Here is a 22,460-nt window from a genome sequence, read left to right as displayed (position 1 = left end):
GCTTAGCATTAAGAAAATACTCCTGCAATTTGGGATTAGACCCCAAAAACCCCTCACAACAACAATGACTCCGTCCATTTGATATCTTGATACTTGTGATCAATCGCCGGCTTTGTTGCCGTCGACCGCGGCCAATTTTCTGAGAACACACAGAGGAAATGAGACAACAACGATTCATATTCATTTCCTCTGAACTCGACCTGCCAGGGTTTGTTTTTTTTTAATCTTGATTTAGTTTTTCCTGCCTCAGACGACCACGAGGTGACTTCTCTCAGCAGGTACCTGATGCATCATTTAGATTAATGATTGGAATTAAGAGAGCAATTTAATTTAGTTTACTTGTTGTTAACCATGTGGATGTTGTTAAATAATAAACATTATGTGTGCATGTGTTCCATTATATCATGATAAAATATAAATATATAAAGTGAACTGTGTGAAGACAATAGAAGGATTTAAAGAGCGAGACAGATGTTTTATTTCCTGTGTGATCCTCTAAGTGCAGTCTGTTGGTTTCATTCAAAGGTCACTGAAGTCACGTCTTCCCTGACAGCAGCAGCTGCTCGTGTCTGAACCTGCGCTGCAGCTTTACGCTTTTAAATACAATATTTTCTGAACTTAATCAGCCGGTAAAAGGTCGTCAGATCATTCAGGGATAAAAATAACTCCCGTCTGTCCTGGGGGAGCAGAGTTCTCCAAATACAAGAGAAAATTATGTGTTAGCAAAACAGAAAGTTGGAGAATTAACCACATGACTTTATTTAGTAGTGAGCACTGTGGGCCTGCAGCAGCCTTCAGATCTGAGAAGAAAATGTGTGAAGAAACTACTTTAGTGAAAGTGAACGTCAGTCATCTGAAGTGAAAGTCTTTAAGTGTCTGATATTAAATGTACTTTAGTGATTATAAATACAAGTAAAAGTTTATGATACATAAATGTACGTGTATGTTTATACTGTGTCACTGAAGCTGTTTGTCTCTTGACCTGATTGTGATTAAATAAATACATTTAAATGCAGCACGTGTTGTGAAAAGTAACTAGTGACTATAGTGAGGCTGTTAAATAAATGTAGTGGAGTAAAAAAGTTTTTAAAGAATGTTTTAAGAAGCAGAAAATAGAAATAACTCTAGAAGAACCTTAAATTGTATTTTATTAGTATATTTACTTTTGTTAGTTAGCAAAACTTATTTAATCTAATTTGTCAGCGAACATTTCTTATTTTTTTAGCAGTATTTATTATTTTACTGAGTGATGTCATGACATCTGTGCAGAAGCTAATTAAAGTGTTAGCTGGTTTGACATTAGCTACATTTATGCTAACTGTTTTTAGCTAACTTGTGGTTTAATTGACAAAACTTTTCCATTTTAATTTGTCTTCTTTCCTCGCAGCTTAAATATAAAACATGATGTTTGTTAACAACATTTACAGAAGGTTATTTGAACACTCGCTCCTGAACGTTGCTGTGTTAGCATGTCGTTAGCTCGGGATGCTAGCAGCCGTCATGGCAGCCGCTTCTTTCTCCTTCAACTTTCTGACACGAGCGTTCCAACCGCGTCACGTGGCTCGTGCTCCGTTCGAAAAGGGGGCGGGTGTTTTTCTGCGCCCGAGCTCGCGGGTTGGCTCGGATTGGCCGCCCGCGTCGCCTCCCGCGGCCGGCAGAGCGCTGTGATTGGCTGGCAGGACGGAGACCCGCGTGCCTGCCTGGACTCATAGAGGCGCGGGCCTCGGAGACGAGCACCAATCTCCGTCCGTCAACACGGCAGCAGAGAGCACGAGCGCGCAGGAAGCAGCGAGTGAGCCCGGCTGATTGATCAACGATCCTCCGTTAAACATGTCGATTTAATATTGAATCGATCCTGTGAGCTGCACGAGGAGCCGCGGCGCGAGTTTACCTCCATGTGGATATTTTGTCCAAACTGTGGATCTGTGACGACTTACAGGAAGTTACAACAAGGCGCGTGAAGAAGAAGAAGAAGGAAAAAGAAGAAGGAGAAGGAGAAGGTGAGATTATTATTATTATTATTTTATTTTATTTATTCTGATTCATCTTATTTAAAACGTGTGTGTGTCCTGATTGGCTGAAGCTGCTCCGTGTCTCTGATAACTTCACTGACATAAAGTTAAAGAGTGACAGTCAGGATTTAAATCTAAGTTTGAAAAGGCCTGATGGGTTTTATTCTGAAATCTATTAAAGGAGCATTAAATAGTGTTATAGAAGAAATTCACTAATAATACAATAATTCACAATAATAATAATAATAATTTTAAAAACTCAGGAATATTAAATGTTCCATCAGAGAATAAACGAGCTGCTCTGGAGGAGAATCAGGTCCCAGAACACTGTGAAGCTGGAGAGGTGGCAGGGTCCGCCACATATAAACACACTGAAACAGTGTGAACAAACTAGTTTTAATTCGATGTATTTTAGGAGCTTTCAAAACGAAATGAAAAAAAACAACCACGTGTGTAAAAGAGCAGATGAAGGTTATTTATTGATTTATTTGTCCAGACAAACTAAATAATCAAAGTGTTTGTTGTCACGACTGAACAAACTCAACAAACATTAAAGATGTTTACCTGTGGCGGACCCCGCCACCTCTCTGGCTGGTTTATTCCCTTATAAAATAAACTTTGTGTTGCCTCATTAATATTAAACATTATTAAAAGTTTCTCCACAGCGACTCTTTGGTAGATTTCAGAATAAAAGCTTTTTTTTCCAACTCTGTAGTTTTCTGTGTTTAAACAATTAAAGCAGATAAGTGGAGCTCGCGCGGACCTTCCTCCAGGTGTGTCTGCTCACCTCAGCTGATAACAGCCGCGCGGCTAATTGTCCTGTCGATCTAATCTAAATTGTAATGCGCTTCATTTGCACACAGTTTTTTTTTTTACTCAACACATTTACATCGTTGCGTGATTCGGCTCCTTCCTGCGGTTTATGGAAATGAGCGGCTCCACCGGGAGGCCGCGGCTCCTTTCACCCGCACACAGCGGCTGTTAGTCCCGCATGTGGAGCGTTTACCTGCTGAAAGGCCCCAGCGGGCCGCGGGGCTCTGATCTACAGACAATGTGGGACTGACTGGGAGCCATTACAGGTTATTAATGAACATCCAGTCAGTCAGGTCATTAAATCTGAGCTGAATGAGTCTGTAATCAATTAGTTTATTCTGTTAATATTGTTTCTTTTTAAGTGTTAATTTAGATTCATCATGTGACATTTAATCACCTGTGAAAACTGGATTCAATTAATTATCTCGTGCATTTTAATTAAAACATCTGCAGGTGATCACATGTTATGTTAAAGATGTGGAATAAAAGTTGGCAGCAAACAGTCAAAATAAATAGATCAATAAAATATATTTAACTGTCCTTGTGACAAATAAACCATCCTGCAGAGAATTAATAGAAAGTGTGTGAGAATGAATAAATAAAGTTGATTCCATGTCTTCATCTGAACATCCTGCGGAGCCTCGTGCGGCCTGTTGTCTCATTTAATTATGAGCAGTTGAATTAATGTGAAGCTGATGAAGGTGCGCGTGACGAGAGGAAACACCTGTAATCATCCTCCGCTCTCCTCACACTGATCTGAGATCTGCTCACCTGTGAAATAATATGAACTAAATAAAATGATGCATCGTTTTATTTAGTTCATATTATTTCACGCGTCTTCCGCCGAGGCCGTCTGACGTCACTCAGGAAGTTAAACTGGATCATTAAGAAAACCTAAAAATGTTAAATCTGATCTGTGATCGTTTCTACAGCGTGTTTATTGATCTCACTGTTCAGTTTAAACATCCAGGAGCTCACACACGAAGGTTAATGTGCAGATCTGGAGTCTGTTGTTAGGAACAAGACTTTAAATCTGATTCTATAATTAAAGTTAATGTAGATTTTATCGGCCTGTTTGCGCGCGCACTTTGGTAAAAGGAGTTTTTTGTGTTATTAAATCCTGCATTTTTACGCGCAAACTCATCGTGCGTTTTCCTGCTGCAGGAGCCGAGCAGAGCGCCTGAACACCGGGGACCAGAGCGCCTGAACACCGGGGACCAGAGCGCCTGAACGCCGGGGACCAGAGCGCCTGAACGCCGGGGACCAGAGCGCCTGAACACCGGGGACCAGAGCGCCTGAACGCCGGGGACCAGAGCGCCTGAACGCCGGGGACCAGAGCGCCTGAACGCCGGGGACCAGAGAGCCTGAACGCCGGGGACCAGAGCGCCTGAACGCCGGGGACCAGAGCGCCTAAACGCCGGGGACCAGAGCGCCTGAACACCGGGGACCAGAGCGCCTGGACGCCAGGGACCAGAGCGCCTGAACACCGGGGACCAGAGCGCCTGAACACCAGGGATCAGAGCGCCTGAACGCCGGGGACCAGAGCGTCTGAACACCGGGGACCAGAGCGCCTGAACGCCGGGGACCAGAGAGCCTTCAGCCCGTGCAGACTCCGGTCTCCCCTCCGCGCTTCGAGCATGATGTCTTATCTCAAACAGGCCCCGTACGGGATGAACGGACTGGGCCTGAGCGGAGCCGCCATGGACCTGCTGCACCCGTCTGTAGGATACCCCGGTACGGACACACACACTCACACACACTCACACCATAAAACCAGGTTTTTTAAACGGTTCAGCATCGCGGATCAAGAGACATTAAAATTGTGTAAAGGTCTGGATAGTTTTCTGGATCAGACGTTTGATGGAAGTTACTTCTCCTGTCCGGGTCATAATTAACATTTATTTTGTGTCCGTGCTGCGAGTTTAACGAGACAATTTGTTCTACTCCGAGTTTTTACAGATTTTAAAATAAGGTCACATCGAAAAGTGGTTTTATTATCTGTAAATAATTAAATAATGAAAGTGTTGCAGAGTTTGTGCCTGTTCTCAAATTAAACTTTAACCCTTGTGTGTTTGGAGCCGCAGTGAAACTCTAAAAACTGTTATTATAATTATTAGTTGTAGTAGTAGCATTTGTATTATTATTATTATTAGTAGTAGTAGTAGTAGTAGTATTCTCTTGTGTCCTGATGATTTAACGCTGTTATGTCGGGAGATGTTTTATAAACTGTAATAAAGAATTTACGCGCGTTAAAAAGTGGAATTATCGGTAAAAGCGCTTTTACGCACGGCGCGTGACCGGATACACGTCTTCAGTTCAGCCCGTTCTCTTCGGAGAGAGGTTTGACTTTTCTCTGACAGTCTTTCTAAGAGTAATCTAAGATTATTTCTTCTTCTTCCTCCTCCAGGGAACCCGCGGAAGCAGCGCCGGGAGCGGACCACCTTCACCCGGACGCAGCTGGACATCCTGGAGTCGCTGTTCGCCAAGACGCGCTACCCGGACATCTTCATGAGGGAGGAGGTGGCGCTGAAGATCAACCTGCCGGAGTCCAGAGTGCAGGTGACTACTCTAAACTTTATCTCTGTTGGAATAAAAAATAAGGACATGAGAAATAATAACTGGAGGTTGAAGTTGAGCAGATCTCTGATCAGTTTGCAGTTCAGTGTGAAACTGAGCAGAAAGTTTGACTTAATATGAAACACAGTAAAGTAGAAAAGTTCACAGCAGAATAAATATCTAAAATGAAACTAAAACTGAGCTGGTGACCTGAATATCTCAGTGTGTTTGTGCAGAACTCTGTTGTTCTCCCACATCAGCTGCAGTGTGAAGACAAAGCTGAGCAGTTATTGATCAGGTGGAGACACGTTTGTAATCAGAGAGAAGCCTGAGAGAGAGTTTCAGCCGCTGTAGAGGCTTTTCTGCTCTCTGCTGACAGGCCGGTTATCGGTTATCATTAGAGGAGGAGGAAGAAGAAGAGGAGGAGTGTGTGTGTGTGTGTCTGAAGAAGCTCATTATGTTTTATTAAATGATGAAATCACTCCAACAGAAACACGGTCACAGTTTGTGTCGGAGGAAAATGTCTCAGTTATTATAAATGTTTTATTCTCTGCATCAACTTCAACTTTATTTATTTATATATTTATATATTTATTTATTTAAGAAGCACCTTTCATACATGAACGCAGCCAAAGTGCCTCACAGAGAAACATTAAAAACAATAATTCAGTGACTCAGAATCAGACAGATAAATAAACACAAAACACAGAAATAACAATAATACACAAGTGATACAAATTTAAATGATTAAGTAAGAACAAGTGTGGAGAGTCAGGACATTAGAACTGAGGGACATAACATAAATAACATTAAAAAGCATGTTGTTATAAAAAATAAAACAATCCAACATGTATTTTAATTATTTACAGACAAATACAGCAGAAGAAGTTCTGATCTCAGGTCAGTTTTTTGTTTCCACGGCTGCACGAAATCTAAAATAAAAACCTCATCAGGTTCGATCAGGATCATTTAATGTGTCTGAATTAAATCTAAATGTTTTCATGTAGAAGTTTTAAAGGCTGAATTACAATAAAGTGATTTTATTTTTACTGACAACTTCATAAACTCGTTCTAATCATGTAAACACTGTCAAATATTTAAATAAAGTGCTGATGACGTTATTTTACAGTTTCCTTTTTATTTGTTTTATTTCCTGCAGTTTACTGACTTTAAGTGTCATTTACCTTTTTATCTTTTTCAACATATTAATATTTCACATTTAATTCAGTGAAACACTCAAAAACATCAATTCAGTTCTGGACATTTATTTTAAAACAAATTAACAAATGATTAATAATTAATGTCTTGATACAAACAAAGAATGTCGTGAATGCAAAAGAAAAAAATGGAAGTTATAAATTATTTAATGTGAAAACACAAAATAAACTTTTCAATACAGTTTAAAAACAGTCCGACATGTGAAATAACTTTAGTTAATATTAAAGCTGTTAAACTGAATCATTAAAGCAGATAATCAATATGTTTATTTAAAATAAAGGTGGAAGGAATTTATCTCAACAGAAACATTAAAGTGAGGAAAAAAGTTATTTTTAACATCTAACAGTCAGAAAACATCTGGATTTAAAGGCTCAGTTCACCAAAATACCTCAACTAAAACATTATATTTCTCCCGAGATTTTATTTTATTTTATTTGTCAAGATTTTTTAAGATGTTTCTATTTCTGCTCGTTACAACAGAAGTGAACAACGATGATTATTATCTTAAACTGTCACGTCTCAACAACAGGACGAATACAAACAAAACTGTCTGCGTGGATCAACAATAATAATAATAATAATAATAATAATGAGAACAATAATGAGAATCCAGCAGTTTATCCAGTAAAGCCGGATCCTGCACACTTTTCTTCTTCTGTGGTTGCTGCTGCAGTCGTTCAGAGTCTCTGGATGAACTGCAGTCAGCGGTAAAGGTCAAAGGTCGGCGCCACAGCGGTGTCATGTGAGAGGTGCTGGAGCGCCGCAGCAGAAGGTGTTTCTGTTGTTTGTGATTCCTGCCGGTGACCTTTGACCTCTCCTCCCTCCTCAGGTCTGGTTTAAGAACCGGCGGGCGAAGTGTCGGCAGCAGCAGCAGAGCAGCAACAGCGCCAAGGCGAAACCGATGAAGAAGAAGTCGTCGCCGGCGAGAGAGAGCACCGGGTCAGAGAGCAGCGGTCAGTTCACCCCGCCGGCGGTGTCCAGCTCCTCCTCCTCCACGTCCTCCGCCTCCTCATCCTCCTCTTCCTCCTCCGTCTCCTCCGGCCTCGGCGGTCCCGGGCTGATCAGCACCTCTACCTCCGTCACCGCCCCGGTGTCGTCTATCTGGAGCCCGGCGCCCATCTCTCCGGCCCCGGCGCCGCCCACGCTGCCCGACCCGGCCGCCCCCACCAGCGCCTCCTGCATGCAGCGCTCCGTGTCGTCCTCCACCACCGGGGGGACGCCGTCCTACCCGGTGTCTTACAGCCAGACGGCGGCGGCGTACAGCCAGGGTTACCCGGCGGCGGCGTCAGGCTCTTACTTCGGCGGCGTGGAGTGCGGCTCGTACCTGGCGCCCATGCACTCCCACCACCACCCGCACCACCCGCACCAGCTCAGCCCCATGACCGGCAGCTCCATGTCAGGACACCCGCACCACCACATCAGCCAGACGTCAGGGCACCACCACCACCACCACCACCACCCGTCGCACCACCACCAGGCGTACAGCGCGCCCGGCCTCGCCTTCAACTCCACAGATTGTCTGGATTACAAAGAGCCGACGGCGGCTTCGGCCTGGAAACTCAACTTCAACACCTCCGACTGTTTGGACTACAAAGACCAGGCGTCGTGGCGTTTCCAAGTGCTGTGACTTCCTGTGTTTGTCTTCTTCTCTGCTTACAAAGAAGTATTCTTTTTGTTGTTGGTGGTTTATTTTTTGAAGATCCTTTTAAACTAACAGTAGAGACATTTTAAAATAAAGTTTTATCTGTGAACGAACTGCAGCGACACCTGAAGCTCCGTCGTTATCAGCCGATCGACTCGTCCAGGATTATTTTTCTACTCCAGAACTCGAGAGAAACTGACCCAGTTACAACTTTTAAAAGGCCTTTCGTAGTCAAATTTCAGTGGAAGCTGCAGATTGTGCAGTCTGGGATCGTGTCAGCGGCCGAGCGGTGAACTCCGACCTGATCTGGATTATTCTACACCAGAAAGAAACAACATGAAAACTAAAAATCTCACATTGGACTCTTTGGGGGCTTTGTTCAGAAACATGATGCTGCTATGATGTTCAGGTTGCTGATGTTCATTTCTGTCTGAGTTCCAACTTGAATCTTGTTCAGAAGCCCTGCTGGTGTTGTGTGTTGGAGATTGAATTGCAGCACTTGTTTATAAGGTGAAAGATTTGACTATTTGTTTTTTTGTTTGTTGTTTTGCAGAGGAAAGAAAATAAAAATGTGAATTAGACACGCAATGTCAGTATTCCATTGAAATTTGAAAGATGTACATTCGTGTCTTTATAATAAAGTCTTGTTAAAACACGACGGTCCAGAGAAACGTTTATTTCTGCGCTGACTGACCCGAGAACAGCGGGTGAATCCTCCTGAACTGGTTTAACTGGTTTCACACCATCACTGTTGAACAGTAACAGTGTCTGCAGGGCTCCGGCTGCCGCCTGGCTGCGAGTCAAAGCAGCGGCGACGTGTGATTAATTACACTGTGATTGAGAAATGTGTGAGTTTATTTAGAGAAGTTTCTCTGTGTTGACTCTCACACTGGACGCCGCCCAGTATCAACACAGTCTGGTGTCGGAGCCGCGCCGCGGTAGCAGCTGAAGGATCAGATGTTCAGACACGATGAAGAAAAAGATTAATTTTAATGTCATCGCCACAATGACACACGTTACCAGCAAAGTGATGATGATGTCTGAAGGAACACAGCTAGCATAGCGTGTTAGCTGCGTTTCAGATTTGATTAAACCTCCTCTGTTGGAGGAAAAACTGATGCTAAGCTAACAAACCCCATAGACCAGCACCAAAATACAACATATGCTGGTCCTGCTAGTCAGTAAACCAGCGTATGTTGGGTTTTGGTGCTGGTTTTGGTGCTGGTCTATGCTGGTTCTTCCAGCAGGGACTTGCTCTGAGAGGTAGCTAAGTGAGAGCTAGCTCGGAGCACGTTAGAGAGAACACACCAATAGAGACAAAATAGAAATAAGCTTGTACAGATAGTGTGACTGTTTAATGCTAACATTTTACGAAACTTAGCACACCAGCTAGCCCTCCGAGTTAGCCTGAATAGTTAGCCTTAATCTGTGTGTCACAGATGTCTGTAGGAACACACAGTCCAAAATTGAGTAGTTAGCGTAGCTTGTTAGCTACTTTTTAAATATTATCAATCCTCCTCTGCTGGAGCTCAAACTGCGACTGAGCTAAAAAGCTTCCTCTGAGAGTTAGCTAAGTGAATGCTAACAGCCATGCTAACTTAGGGAGCTTTTTCCCTCTTCTCAAATACTTTATTGGTCAAAATGCCACGTTGGAGTGAACACACCAGGACAGACAATGTGACTGTTTCATGCTAACCTGTTAGGCTACCAAGTAGGAAGAAGCTAGCATAGTTTTAGATGTGTTTCACATTTTATTAAACCTCATCTGTCGGAGGAAATACTACAGCTAACATAACAAGCTTGCTCGCTCAGCGTAAGCTAAGTGAAAGTTAGCAGCCTTGCTAGTTTGGAGAGCTCTAATTATTAAACAAAATAATGAACAAAATACCACACCGGACAGATAATGTGACTGTGTAATGCTAACATGCTACCACCCTTAGCTCACCAGCTAGCCCTACGAGTTAGCCTGAATCCATGTTTGGTCTTTGACATCCAGTTTTAACGTGACTACTAACAAAACATCCTAACAGTGTTGATGTCTGAAGGGACGGAGAGTCCAAACGGAGACTGGACTTTTATTCTACACTAAAAGTAAAAATACAAACAAAAGTTATTTAACTACAACTGAAAATTACCTTTTAAAATCTACTCAAGTGAAAAAGTACCTGATGAATAAATTACTCAGTTACGTTTCATTATAATAATTTAATTTCAACTCTGAAAGAAACGAAAGATCAGAGTTGTAGTTATGTTAATTGATCTACAGATCAATCCAGATTAATCCAGATAAATCCAGTCCGGTGAGAACAGCCTTCATCATGAGTGTTTTACTTCAGTGTGCTTTCAGAAGTTGAAGAGTGCAGATGTTTTTCAGGAGGCGCAGCAAGAAGTTCATCATGAAACTGATCTAGTTTTATGTCTCAAAGGGCAAACGAGGTGAAGTAAAAGCAGATGACTGGTTCAGAAGGTTACCTGAGCAGAGAGAGGAAGCACAGCTGAACATGTACACTGACAGAGCGCGTTGAGTAGAAACAAGAAAACAACCTCCGCTTCACCAGCCGCACGCAAACAACGTCGGTAATCACACGAGTGAGACGGTAAAGTTATTTTTAAACAGCTATTTTTTTATGACATCAGAAAAAATGCTAATGTCTCAAACGACTGTGAGACGTTCAAATGTGTAAAACTAAATCTCCTCGTCACCTTTTCCCTCCCTGCACTTTACATTCTGTCACTTCAACGTGTTCACGTCCGTCTGTAAACGCTGGAGGAACACAGATCCATCCTGAGCGTCTGAATGAAGGATCACTGTCGGCGAAACACGCCGCAGCTCCCAGAAGGTGACGGCAGTTTGTTATCTGCGGCGCCCGGAGGAAATATCCAAACAGCGCGTCGATAATCAAACCTTCCTCCCCGCTGAGCCGGACTCACAGCCGGGCCGGTAGCAAACATGTACTCTGGCATCCCCGCTGTTTGTTTGGCCGTGTCGACAGTAATGTACAACTCATTTGATCCAAGGAAAAAAGGGACGAATCACGATTTTAATTAACAGCCGTCCCGCTTCCTCGCCGCGTCCCTCCGGCAGCTGGACAAACAGCTTTCAGTAAACATGGCGTCCAGGACGTGTGTTTGCCCGCTCTGCGTCCTGCTGGGCTTCACCAGCGTGCACCGCCGCCTCGTGCAAACACGGGCCGGGATTTACCACATTAGGGAGAACTAATCTGTCGGCCATGTTCAGGCAATCTCTGCTGCTTATTTCAGAGAGGACGGCTCTCTGAGCAGCTGTTCTGGATGTCTTATTATCCCGCCGGCCTCTCCGCGGGCCCGGGAACTTTTATTCCTCGTCTTTGTAGTGACAGAGTGACTCGGCTTTCTGGCTTCTTGCTGTTTCCAGACAAAAAACACTTTGTCTTCTCGAGGGATCGCCTCACTTTCTCCATCAAAGTGTTTTCTCGAGAGCTCCTGGAGAGGCGGCGGCGGCGGCGGCGGCCCCTCGTGTCGTCCTCACAGTAACTGATTCACAGAGGATGGAGCAGCGAACAAAGACGCTTCCCGGACCGCATGTGGACCCGCTGATCGGGCCGAACCATGACAGGAGTCTGGAAGTTTGTGTCGAGCTCGTCTGTTGGGCCACGTTTGGAACTTTTCAAAAAAGAAGAATGTAAACAGAAAAGTATTGATGATCGGTTATCTGTTGCAAGAGGCAGGTAATCATCAATAATCACCAATAATCATCAGGAATCATCAGTTATTATTGGTTATCTGTGTCGGTGGAAAAACATCTTTATGGCTCGTCATTCATCAGACGGTTGTAAATACCATCTTGTAAATCAGTTTCCTGTTTTATTTTATAGTCACGTCTCTCCTCGTGTGTCACATTTGGCTTTTCACTTCCTCCCTTTGTCATTTTGTCCCGCGTCTGAGAGGACGCAGCTCTGTAACTGCGTCCTGGTTGATGATGATTTGATATCGTGCAGTAAAATAAAAGACAACCTGGTGACTGTGGTGAACAGGAAATAAGAAAGTGAAAGTTGACAAGCTGCTTCTCAGAACAACCACAGTGAGAAGATCTCACAACTTTATAAATAAATCTCATATTTTATCCTTTAAAACTCTTAAAACTCAGTTTAATCACCAGATTAAAGATCCTCGCAGCACTCTTCAGCGCCGCGTCTCCGGGGTGTAATACTCACCTCACTTCCTCCTTTGCTGCTGTAATAATCACTGCGGCCACTAGAGGTCGCCACCCAACAACAAACGTACGTCTGGGTGGAATAATCCTCTTTCACAGTCGTTTTCTGACGAGGATCAGCTGCAAACGTTGAAACTTGATTTGTAATTGTATGTTGTGACACAGCTGTGTTTGTGTTTGGTCAGGCTGAGGCAGAATAAACTCTTTATTAGAGTTCAGAAAAGATCACATTAAAACTTTCATAACTGGAAATGGACATCCTCGCTGCGCCAAGTCAAACTGAGTCGAGCCGGGAGACGTTTGTAGGAGAACGGCTCTGTGGAAACCTAAACTGGTCATTTTAATCTGAACCGTGACGTTTTTTTAACCCTAACGAAGTGTTTTTTGTGCCTAAACCTCACCGGAGCATAAAGACAGCGATGTGACGAGAAAGAAACTTATCTCACATCTATTCTGGTGATCGAGCTGACGGACGACAACCAGCGAACACATCTGAGCTGAAACAGCAGCGGCAGCAGTTTCTTTGTTTACAGCGTCAGTCGCACTAATAACACACAAGTTTCAACACAACATAAATAATAAATGTAGTTTCATTATCGCTCATTTGGTCGTGACGTCCAGCTGCTGTTACGTGGACGTGTCCTCATCCGTCCTCCGCTGTGAGGGGAGAAAACAAACAGGCTGTGAAAGTGGATAAAGAGCCAAATGATGATTTATGATTTTGAACACTTCCAGCATCTCTGTGTGTAGAGTTTCATATGGAAATCCCTTTTAGCACGGCGGGTAAATAGATTACGATACAGTGAGGGATTAGGGACCGCCTCGCCGCTGGCCCACTAATCCCGAGCACAGACTGTCAACAGCCCTGACATGTCCGGGACTCCTTCTGCACAAAATGGCTCCTCGGCTGTTTAAGAAGCCAATCTAGAGACGCACACCCCTCCACCTCCTCCTCCTCCTCCACCTCCTCCTCCTCCTCCATGAATATTCCTATCGGGGCTGTCAGCGGCGGGAAAGACAATGACGTTCGTCTTCAAAGGAGGGAGATTAGATGCTGCACGAGACAAAACGAGACTCTTTGAAGTGATTTCGCTTCACATTCCACAAACTTTTTCTTTTTTCTTTTTCCCGTACGAGGAGAAAAGTTTGTGTGTTTTTTTTCCCGAAACTTCCTGACAGAGTTCGGCACTTTGAGTCCGAGGGCACGAATCACGTCTTTAATGATGTTCAGCTCCTCGTCGGTCCGACCCGCTGGCTCGCTGCTCGTCTGGTTTATTTTAATCGGGTTATAAAATCCTGTGACGCTGCTTCATCACATCACAGGACAATAAAACAGACAGATTCAAGTGTTTGAGTGTCTGCGAGGATCAGTTTCATCTCCTCAGTGAAGAAAAGTGATGATGTTTTGTTTTATTGTCGTATTTGAACTCGTTTTAGTGTCCTGATCTGATCCGATACGTAAACGTGCTGTAAAACATACGTGACGTACGCGGAATAACACTTTACATAAGCGTTAATTAACTTGTAACTTAAAGCTGTGAAATAACTAAAAATGAGCAAAACATAAAATATATTACTCTGACATGTAGTGGAGCGATGTACGTTAACATGCTGTAAAACATACGTAACGTATGCGGAATAACACTTTACATGTACTTGTCGTACCGTTAACTTCACTTGTAATAACATTAATAATAATAATAATAATAATAATAATAATGGCAATGACAATAAGCATGAAGTAAATTAAAGTTTAAAGTTTATAAGCTCCACCTCAAAACATCTGCAGGCTGATTGGACCGTGGACGATCAGAACCATCATTATTGACTAAACGTACGGAGGAATGACACCATCAGTAATCATACCTTAAGATACAAGATAAACTTAAAATTTGTATTTACTTTTTAATGCTTATGTCATTATTATTATTATTATTATGAGTTTATTATAAGTACCTTTAAAGTGTTATTCTGCATACGTTACGTATGTTTTACAGCACGTATACGTACTTTACTTTAGCATTTTCATCTTAGGTCATTTTTTGTTTTTACTCCACCACATGTCATTTTAATTAAAGTCATTCTTTTTGTCATTATTATTATTATTAATATTATGCTTTAGGTTAACATTTACTTCAAAGGACAAGTACCTCTGAAGTGTTATTCCGCATACGTAACGTATGTTTTACAGCACGTATACGTACTTTACTTTAATATTTTTGTCTTTACTTTTACTCCACTACGTGTCATTTTAATTTACTTCATGCTTTTTGTCATTATTATTATTATTATTGTTATTATTATTATGGGTGAGGTTAACTTTAAAGGACAAGTACCTGTAAAGTGTTATTCCGCGTACGTTACGTACATTTTACAGCATGTTAACATACTTTACTCTACTACATGTCACGTGTCAGTAATATATTGTATGTTTATTTCACAGCTTTTATTTACGAGTTCATTAACACTTCTGTTTTTTTGGATGGTAACGGAGTATTTTTATCGTCACTCTAGTAAAAGATCCAAGTATGTCTGCACACCTCGTCCGTCCTCTGATTATAACTCGTCATTAAAGGTCGACGTCAGAGAAAACCTGAGTTAATAAACGCTTATTGTCGACGAGGAACGAGTGTTTTCATCAGATCAGAGGCAGACAACACCGATGGCTCGATGTCTGACGTTAATAAAAGGTCACGCTGCTGCTTCCTGTTTCTCTGCTCCTTCAAACTAAACTTCCCTCAGCAGACGGCAGCTCTTCAATGACCCGGTTGCGTGTACGGGGTAAACCCGACCCGGCAGAACTGGAGTGCATCTTGTTTTCAGGTTCCTGCGTTTGATGTATTTGCTCTCTGAGTGCCTCTCACTTCTGAAGGCCGTGCTGGCTGAAGCTGGGGCCTCTCCTTGAAACAAACGGCGATAGGGAATCTCTTTGTCGGGGCCGTGCCTAAGCCTAATCTAATGATTCAGATGACTGGGGGCCGTACTTAGTCGGATAGCCACTGGCTCGCTTCAAACAAGCCGCTACGGGTGGAAGTTTCCCAAGGATTAACACTTAAAGAAGCAGCGGAGGAAAAAAAAAAGAAGAAGAAGAAAAAAGAGAGCCGGTGCCTTCCAGGGAATCCCCATTAAGTCGAGTCTTGGAGTGCCAGAGAGGAATGTGGTTCTGCTGAGCTGTGATCCAGGTCAGTTTCAGCACTAATGGAAACAAAAAAAACCTCCTCGGACCAAACGACACAAACATGCAGATGAGATTCAGTTCTCTCTCCGGAGGAGTCTGACCGGCCGGAGTCACGACGCAAGAAACAAATAAAACAACTAGAACCTGCTGATGGTGGTCGAGGGTTCAGCAGGTGGCTAAACAAAGACGTTTGGTTTGACGTCAAACTCAGAATTCACAGATTTATTACAGCTGAGAGTAAAATAAAGTCACTATATGATGCATGTAAGCGTTCAGTTAACAGCAGCTCCAGATGATGTCGACTCACTTTGGAAAACCTGAAAAATTAAGACCGCAGAGTCACGAAGTATTTAAGAAACTCACAGGCAGCAGAACATGTTTCCATCAAACTTTCTATTAACGCTTCTGTACTTCTGAATCATAATGGAGGATCTGAGCACCTCTCACACCACCGCATACATGGTAAAATACATAAAGTCTACAATAAATGTTGATTGTTCAGTGTTGTAAAAGTCATACTTGAGTAAAAGCAAAGATATCGTATTAGAATATTACTTTGTCACCCGTCACCTGTACAAAAAGAAGCATAAAGCAGCAGGAAAAGGAAATACTCAATGTAATACTTAGTTACATTCCATTACTGCTACTTTTCTATGTTGAGTACAATTGTGTACTCAACATACTTTACATGCACTTTACTTAGTATTTTCATCTTATGCCACTTTTAACTTAACTCCACTACATAATATACATAATATATTGTGATGTTTTATTTCACAGCTTTTATTTATGAGTTTATTTCTTAACATCGACGAGTTTGTTAACTTGGTGAAATCTGGTCAGTAATGATTCCCAACAACTCCATCGGCAGAATAAAGGCCTACAAACCTCACACGCTGAGGCCGACACGTTAATTACTCAGAAAAAGGCCGAGCTGCTGTTTTATTGACGTGTTGGAGACAAAGTGTTGGTACGTAATGTAACTTAACTACCTGAAATCAGTGATTTCACCAAATGTTTTAAAGCTGTTCGTTGGTTCAATAAATATGGTAGATTTTTCCCAAAACCTAAAAAGCTTTATTTCCCAACTCATTTCAGACTTTAGGAATAACAAACTGCAAAAACATCAAGAGAACGTAGAATATTTCCACCTTTTCAAGTTTAGAAGAGAAGTAAAAAGGGAGTTTTTGTGCAGGAACGACTTTGTAAATAAAAATGTACAAGTGACTGAAAATGCTCCAGTGGTTTCACGCTTGTTGGATGTTGAAACTCAGTCTTGAACAGTGGTCTGTGGTCGTACTGAACCCTGACACCAACCAGAGCGCTCGTTCTGTTTGTTTGTTTTCTGATGAATTCTCTTTATTGGTTTTTCAGAATAATCAGCGTTCACACAACAGTTTGTCTAACAGACGCACAAAACATCGTACGTACGTCAACAACAACCAGAGAAACATGTACAGACACACGGAAAATAACAGAAACAGAAACAAGCAAAACTCAGGAGATCAGTGGCATTTTTATTTTAGTCTGCAGTCTGTAGTTGTATTTGTTCTGAGTTACACAACAGACAGAAAACTTCCTGCATTGATGCAAAACACTGAATGAAAACGTAACTCTTGAGGTGCAGAATCAAACGTTACGTGACTGATTCTGGGTGCGGTCGGTTTGGAATATCACAGAATCTAAAATAACGGAATGAGTCGTTGAACAGGAAGAAGGTGTGCAGGAGGTGAGATTGTTGGAGTCTGAGTCTGTCATACCACAGCCACAGTTATACAAATATCTACCTCAGAAGGTGCTGATGAAACTTTCTGGACCGTATAAATAAAAAATCAATCATGTTTGAGGGAGAATAACTTCGAACATGACTCACAAAGATCCGGCGGCCTGTTGTTTCTTGGTCGCACTCGTCTTTGTCGTCACCCGATCGCTCTGAAGGAGTTTTGCTAATTGCGCCTCACCCGGGGAGGGTTACCTCTGTTTGTTTGTGATGGACTTTCCTCGTGGCACTGCAGTAACGAGTCGCTGCACGCTGCGCAGGACGCCGGCGGCTCAAGGTGCTGCTGTCACCGCTCTGACTGACAACAGGAGAAAACCCCGGGATTAAAGTTAGCAGAGCGAAAACAAACACTGAGGCTTTGAGAGCAGCGGCGGGCGGGGATGTTGTTTTACTGCTGCGGGAAGTGAGACTTTTAGGTCAGGAAACAACTGAAGTCGGCTGAAACACTTCAACACGACGTAACGTAGGACGGTTCAACTTCAGGTGGCCGGAGCGTTACGTGTCTCACCTGTAAAGCTCCTGATTCAAATGAGTTCAAACTAAGCAATTATTTTATTTCTGCTAATCAATAGCCTGCTAACAAACTGATCAGCGGTCTGCAGAGGTCCGTCACCTCTGATTGATTTACTCTCTTCTCTTCTCACTCAAACTCCCGACGTGACGGAGGCCCGGTGGACGGATGGTTCTGATAACGTGGCTCGTCCGGCAGATCTGATAGCGCTCGTCTGATTCACAAATGTAACACATAATCTTATTTATTTAAGAGCTTTAGGAGCTCACAGTGAGGGGCTTTAGTCTGAGCAGAGCTGCAGCCTCGTCATTAGCAGCGAGGGAAGGCGATTAAGAGCAAATTACAAAACAAAGAATTAAGTTCTGAGCGCCGGCCGAGATGAGATCCGTTAAACTGAATCAATCTGGGGAAAGAGCGACGACGTCTGGACCTCACAGCGAGGGAGCGATCGCCACCTCGTCAGCCATCCATCCTCAAAACGTCGTGTTCAGGTTGTTCAGACTCCACTGGTTTCAAAAAGAAGTCTGATTGTATGGAAGCTTATGAGAAAATGAGCCGACTTCTCACTGGATTCATGAGCTCAGTTACCAGTTTCCTGAAGTGTTTATGACCTCAGTCTCTAGTTGAAGACTTCTGAAACACAACCTGATATTCGGTTTGTAAAATACCGTCTCGTTAAGTGTAAAACAGACGATGAAGCAGATTTTCCTCTCACAGAGCTGCAGGCGTCAATACCAGCAGATTTATTGTGGCGTTCATCTTGTTTCTGAGCCCTGTTGGCAACCAGACATTTATTTGTTTCTCTTTTCAGTCAGATCCAATCAGAAGTTCCATCCTCTCGTCCAAATATGGTCACTTATGGATCTAAAATAAAAAACAAGATGGCGTCAGCTGTGATGCCAAACTCCTCACAATCGTCGTTAACAAACCAAAGAGTGACATCACAGAGTTTTTCTCTCCGTCCGTCCTCCTGGCTCCATTTGTGATATTTATAACGGACAGACCTAGTGGCATGTAACTAAGTAGATTTACTCAAGTACTGTCCTATGAATCTACTTAAAGGTACTTGTACTTTACTTGAGTATTTCTACTTTCTGCTACTTCATACTTCCACCTCCACGACAGTTTTTGGAGGCAAATATTGTTCTTCTGTACGTCAGCTACATGTATTTGATTACTTTAGTTACTTTGCAGCATCAGAAAGAAGGAACAAGATATTTAAATTAATTTATTTTATCAGCAATTAGATAAAAAAAGACAAAAAACAGATTATCAGATTCTGATTGTTATCATTGATCAACACATTATATTTTACTTTTATACATTTATTGCCACTAAATTACCTCCTGACACTTTAAACTTTAACTCCAGTTCTGTTCATAAAGGTGAGTTTCACTTTTACCAAAGTAACTTTACTCTTACTCGAGTACTTTTAACGACACAGTAAACAGACACTAAAGGCAACGACGGATATTTATGTTTACTTTCTCTATTTTTATGAGCTGAAAAATACATTTAAAAAAATGATAATTTTAATTTAAATACAAACCAACAACACTCAGACTCCAGTGTGTGTGTGTGTGTGTGTGTGTGTGTGGGTTAATTTAGTGAGTAATTAAAGAGGGGGTGAGCGGCTGGGTGAAACATCAGCGCCCCCCTCCTCTCTTTTGTCATCTTTAAAGTGGCCGCGGGAGTGTTAATAATTTGACCCCCCCACACGCCTCTAAGTGACGGGGAGGAGGGGGTCGTTTGAACGCTGACCCTCCCCTCTTGTTTCTGGTGTCCCCCTCCTCCCCCTCCTCCTCTCCCCTTTCTTCTCACTCTCTCTTCTTCTCTTGTCTTCTTCTTCTTCTTCTTCTTCTATCCTCTTTCATGCTCCGCGGCCTCGGCTCCTCCTTTTCAATCTGCTCGGCTCAGCGGTCGACTCTTACGGGGCGAGCCGACTGGAACTGTTGCTGGTTCCCTCTGATGTGGAGCTGACGGGAGGGTGAGGGAGGGAGGGAGGGAGGGGGTGATGTGGGAGGTGTCTCTTTCCTTTTCCTCCTCTACCATCTCTGTCTTCCCTCCTAACGTCAAGTCAGATTATTTCATCTTTCTTTCCGTCAGTTCTGAATCTCTGCGTCTCCTCAGATGCTGAACGCGGTTATCGTAACGAGCCTGTCGGAGGAAGTTAATCAGAGTCCGACTGGGACGTCACACAGACGGACGATGCCTCAGTGATTTGTAGCAGAACAACAAACATGATAAGGACAAGAAAAGGAATCATGAACAGTGAGACAACAGTCATGTGATGGAAGCATGGTCAGCGACTTTAGCTTCAGGCTAGCAGTCAGTTCTGCACCTGATCGAGTTAGCGTTAATAGATAATATGCAACCTTTCCCCATGAGACAGAGTTAGACACCGAATCAACAACACAACATCCAGTTAATTTTCAAGTGAAACATTCATCAACACAAAAACCTAAAAAAATCCCCAAATTCTTCTTCCAATCCTTCAGTTGGGATCACGGCTCTTTTGTCTGTTTGTTGTTGATTGATTCATGATTCTGTAATTATCACGGAAACTCCTCGATCTCACAACTCCAGCTGTCCGGGAGCGCTGGACACAAAGCCAGCTGATGGAGGCTGACGGAGCAACAAACCTGAGCTGTTCCACAATTTACGTGCAGTTTAATTCCCGTCTAAAGCTGCAACCAAACCCGGCGGTGGCAGTGAGGGAGTGTCACTCCACGGTCCGTGTGTGTGACGTGTTGGGAACCCTGCTGATCAGTTTGTCTAAAGTCGGCGCTGCTGTTAAAAATAACAGTAAACAACCAGGATGAGGCGGATCGTCACTGTTTTAATACTCAAGGACGACACCAAACTGATCAAACCCTGTTTCTGTGGGTGAACCGATCCAACCTGCTGCTGACTCGGACGCTCTCGCTCTTTTAAGGCCTTTTTCAATTTAAACGTGTGCATGTGTATTAAAATGTGTCTTCTATTCTTCTTCTGTGTTCTATATTGGGAGTCAAATAAACCTGAGACATCCTTATCATTTCACCTCCTGATTGATTAGCATCTGAACGGACAGCGGCCCTATTTCGAGGTGAATCAACGTATTTGATGAGCCGCTAGCTAACGGTAGATTCAACCACGTTCAACATCTTGGGACACGAGACACATTTCGGAAGAATATTCTGAAAATAGATTGAAATCAAATCAATCTGTTTTTCTCTTATATCTTCATTTTCCCTCAATTTATACAACTTAAATCCTCAGAGAGAAAAGACTCCTTTTAAAATCCTTCCTCACTTCCTTCTTTCCTTCCTCACTTCCTTCCTTCCTTCCTTCCTTCTCTCCAGACGGTTATATACTTGCTCAGCTCGGGGAGGCTGCAGGCGGCGGAGCAGCAGCAGCAGCAGCAGCAGTCGTCTGGTCGCTGGCTGCCAAAAATGGAATTAAGTCAGTTGCCAGGCTGGATAAGGAATTGGATTCTCTTCCTCTTCTGTTATCCCTCTGGACCAGATCCTGTTTCCCCCCAAGGGGTGTGGGGGTTAGTGGTGATGGAAGATGGAGTCGGGGGGGACGGCGAGGTTAGATCTCTGCCAGGTCGCTGTCACCGGAGCACCTCAGCGGGCCCACATCAGGCCACACCTGTCCCCCCAAAACCAGGCTGCGTGTCTGGGCAGCAGCTGCAGCCGGCCGGGGGTCTGAGTCTCCGGACCGGCCGAGGTCTTCTCCACGCCACGCCGGCTTATTTATCTTCACAGGATGCAACACCTGGCCGGGCCTCCACCCAGCTGGACAATAACGCTGCTGACTGATATCAATAGAGGCTTTGGAGTTTCATCACAAATCTCCTAGCAACCGCGGCTGGCGCCATCACGGAGGAACTCGCTGTGTGGAAATAATGTGCAGCGTGCACGGCTTTCTGAGCGACGGAAATCAAAGACGGAGCTGCTGAGCTGCAGAAGGTGTTCAGAGTTACAGCTTCTGTTTCTACACGCTTGTTATAAACACTGATCTCACTGATGGTCCTAGATGCTACCTGCTAACTGAAGCTAACCAAAGCAAAGAAGATTAATGATGTCGACTTCATCGTTCAGACCAAAGTATGTCAACAACTGCTGGTTAGATTACCATGAACTTTTGTCCAGATGTTCATGTTCCCCAGAGGATGAATCCTCCTGAGTTTAGTCACCAGCACCTCAGAGTTTTCACTCATTCTGTGAAATATCTCAACACCTCCTGGATGGATTGGTTCACATTCTGCCTCATGACTTAGGTCCGTTCTTCTGGTTCCGATGGACTTCTGTGAAGTTTGGTTCACATCTTCATGTTCCCCTCAGGATACATCGAATCATCTTGAGCCACAGAACTGTAAACTGGTATTTAAAGGAACCCTTTGAAATTGGAAGGTTTGTTGCACCGCTGTGATGCATTCAGTCCTTGAATCGAAGGATAGGTCCCCCAAACTGAGACACAGCTAATGGTATGAGGCTAATGCTAACGGTTAGCTGACCTGCCAAAGAGAAAGTCTGTCTTTTCTTCAGAGCTCCAGGAGGCGTAGAGCCGG

The 22,460-nt window shown here is 43.3% G+C and overlaps 1 protein-coding gene across 1 annotated transcript; it reads left to right on the top strand.

Moving 5' to 3' along the window:
• Window positions 1-1,250: 1,250 nt before the first annotated feature.
• Window positions 1,251-8,897, top strand: LOC115592924 (homeobox protein OTX1 B-like). Its single transcript, XM_030436195.1, has 4 exons — window positions 1,251-2,000; window positions 3,990-4,559; window positions 5,233-5,384; window positions 7,429-8,897. Exons 2-4 carry the CDS (start codon window positions 4,463-4,465, stop codon window positions 8,224-8,226), a joined length of 1,047 nt encoding a protein of 348 aa, XP_030292055.1. The 5' UTR covers window positions 1,251-2,000; window positions 3,990-4,462; the 3' UTR covers window positions 8,227-8,897.
• Window positions 8,898-22,460: the final 13,563 nt, after the last annotated feature.

Source organism: Sparus aurata, chromosome 1, assembly GCF_900880675.1.
Source record: "Sparus aurata chromosome 1, fSpaAur1.1, whole genome shotgun sequence".
Lineage (NCBI taxonomy): Eukaryota > Metazoa > Chordata > Actinopteri > Spariformes > Sparidae > Sparus > Sparus aurata.
Note: the sequence above shows the minus strand (reverse complement) of the source record. Positions and strands in the feature narration are given on the sequence as shown.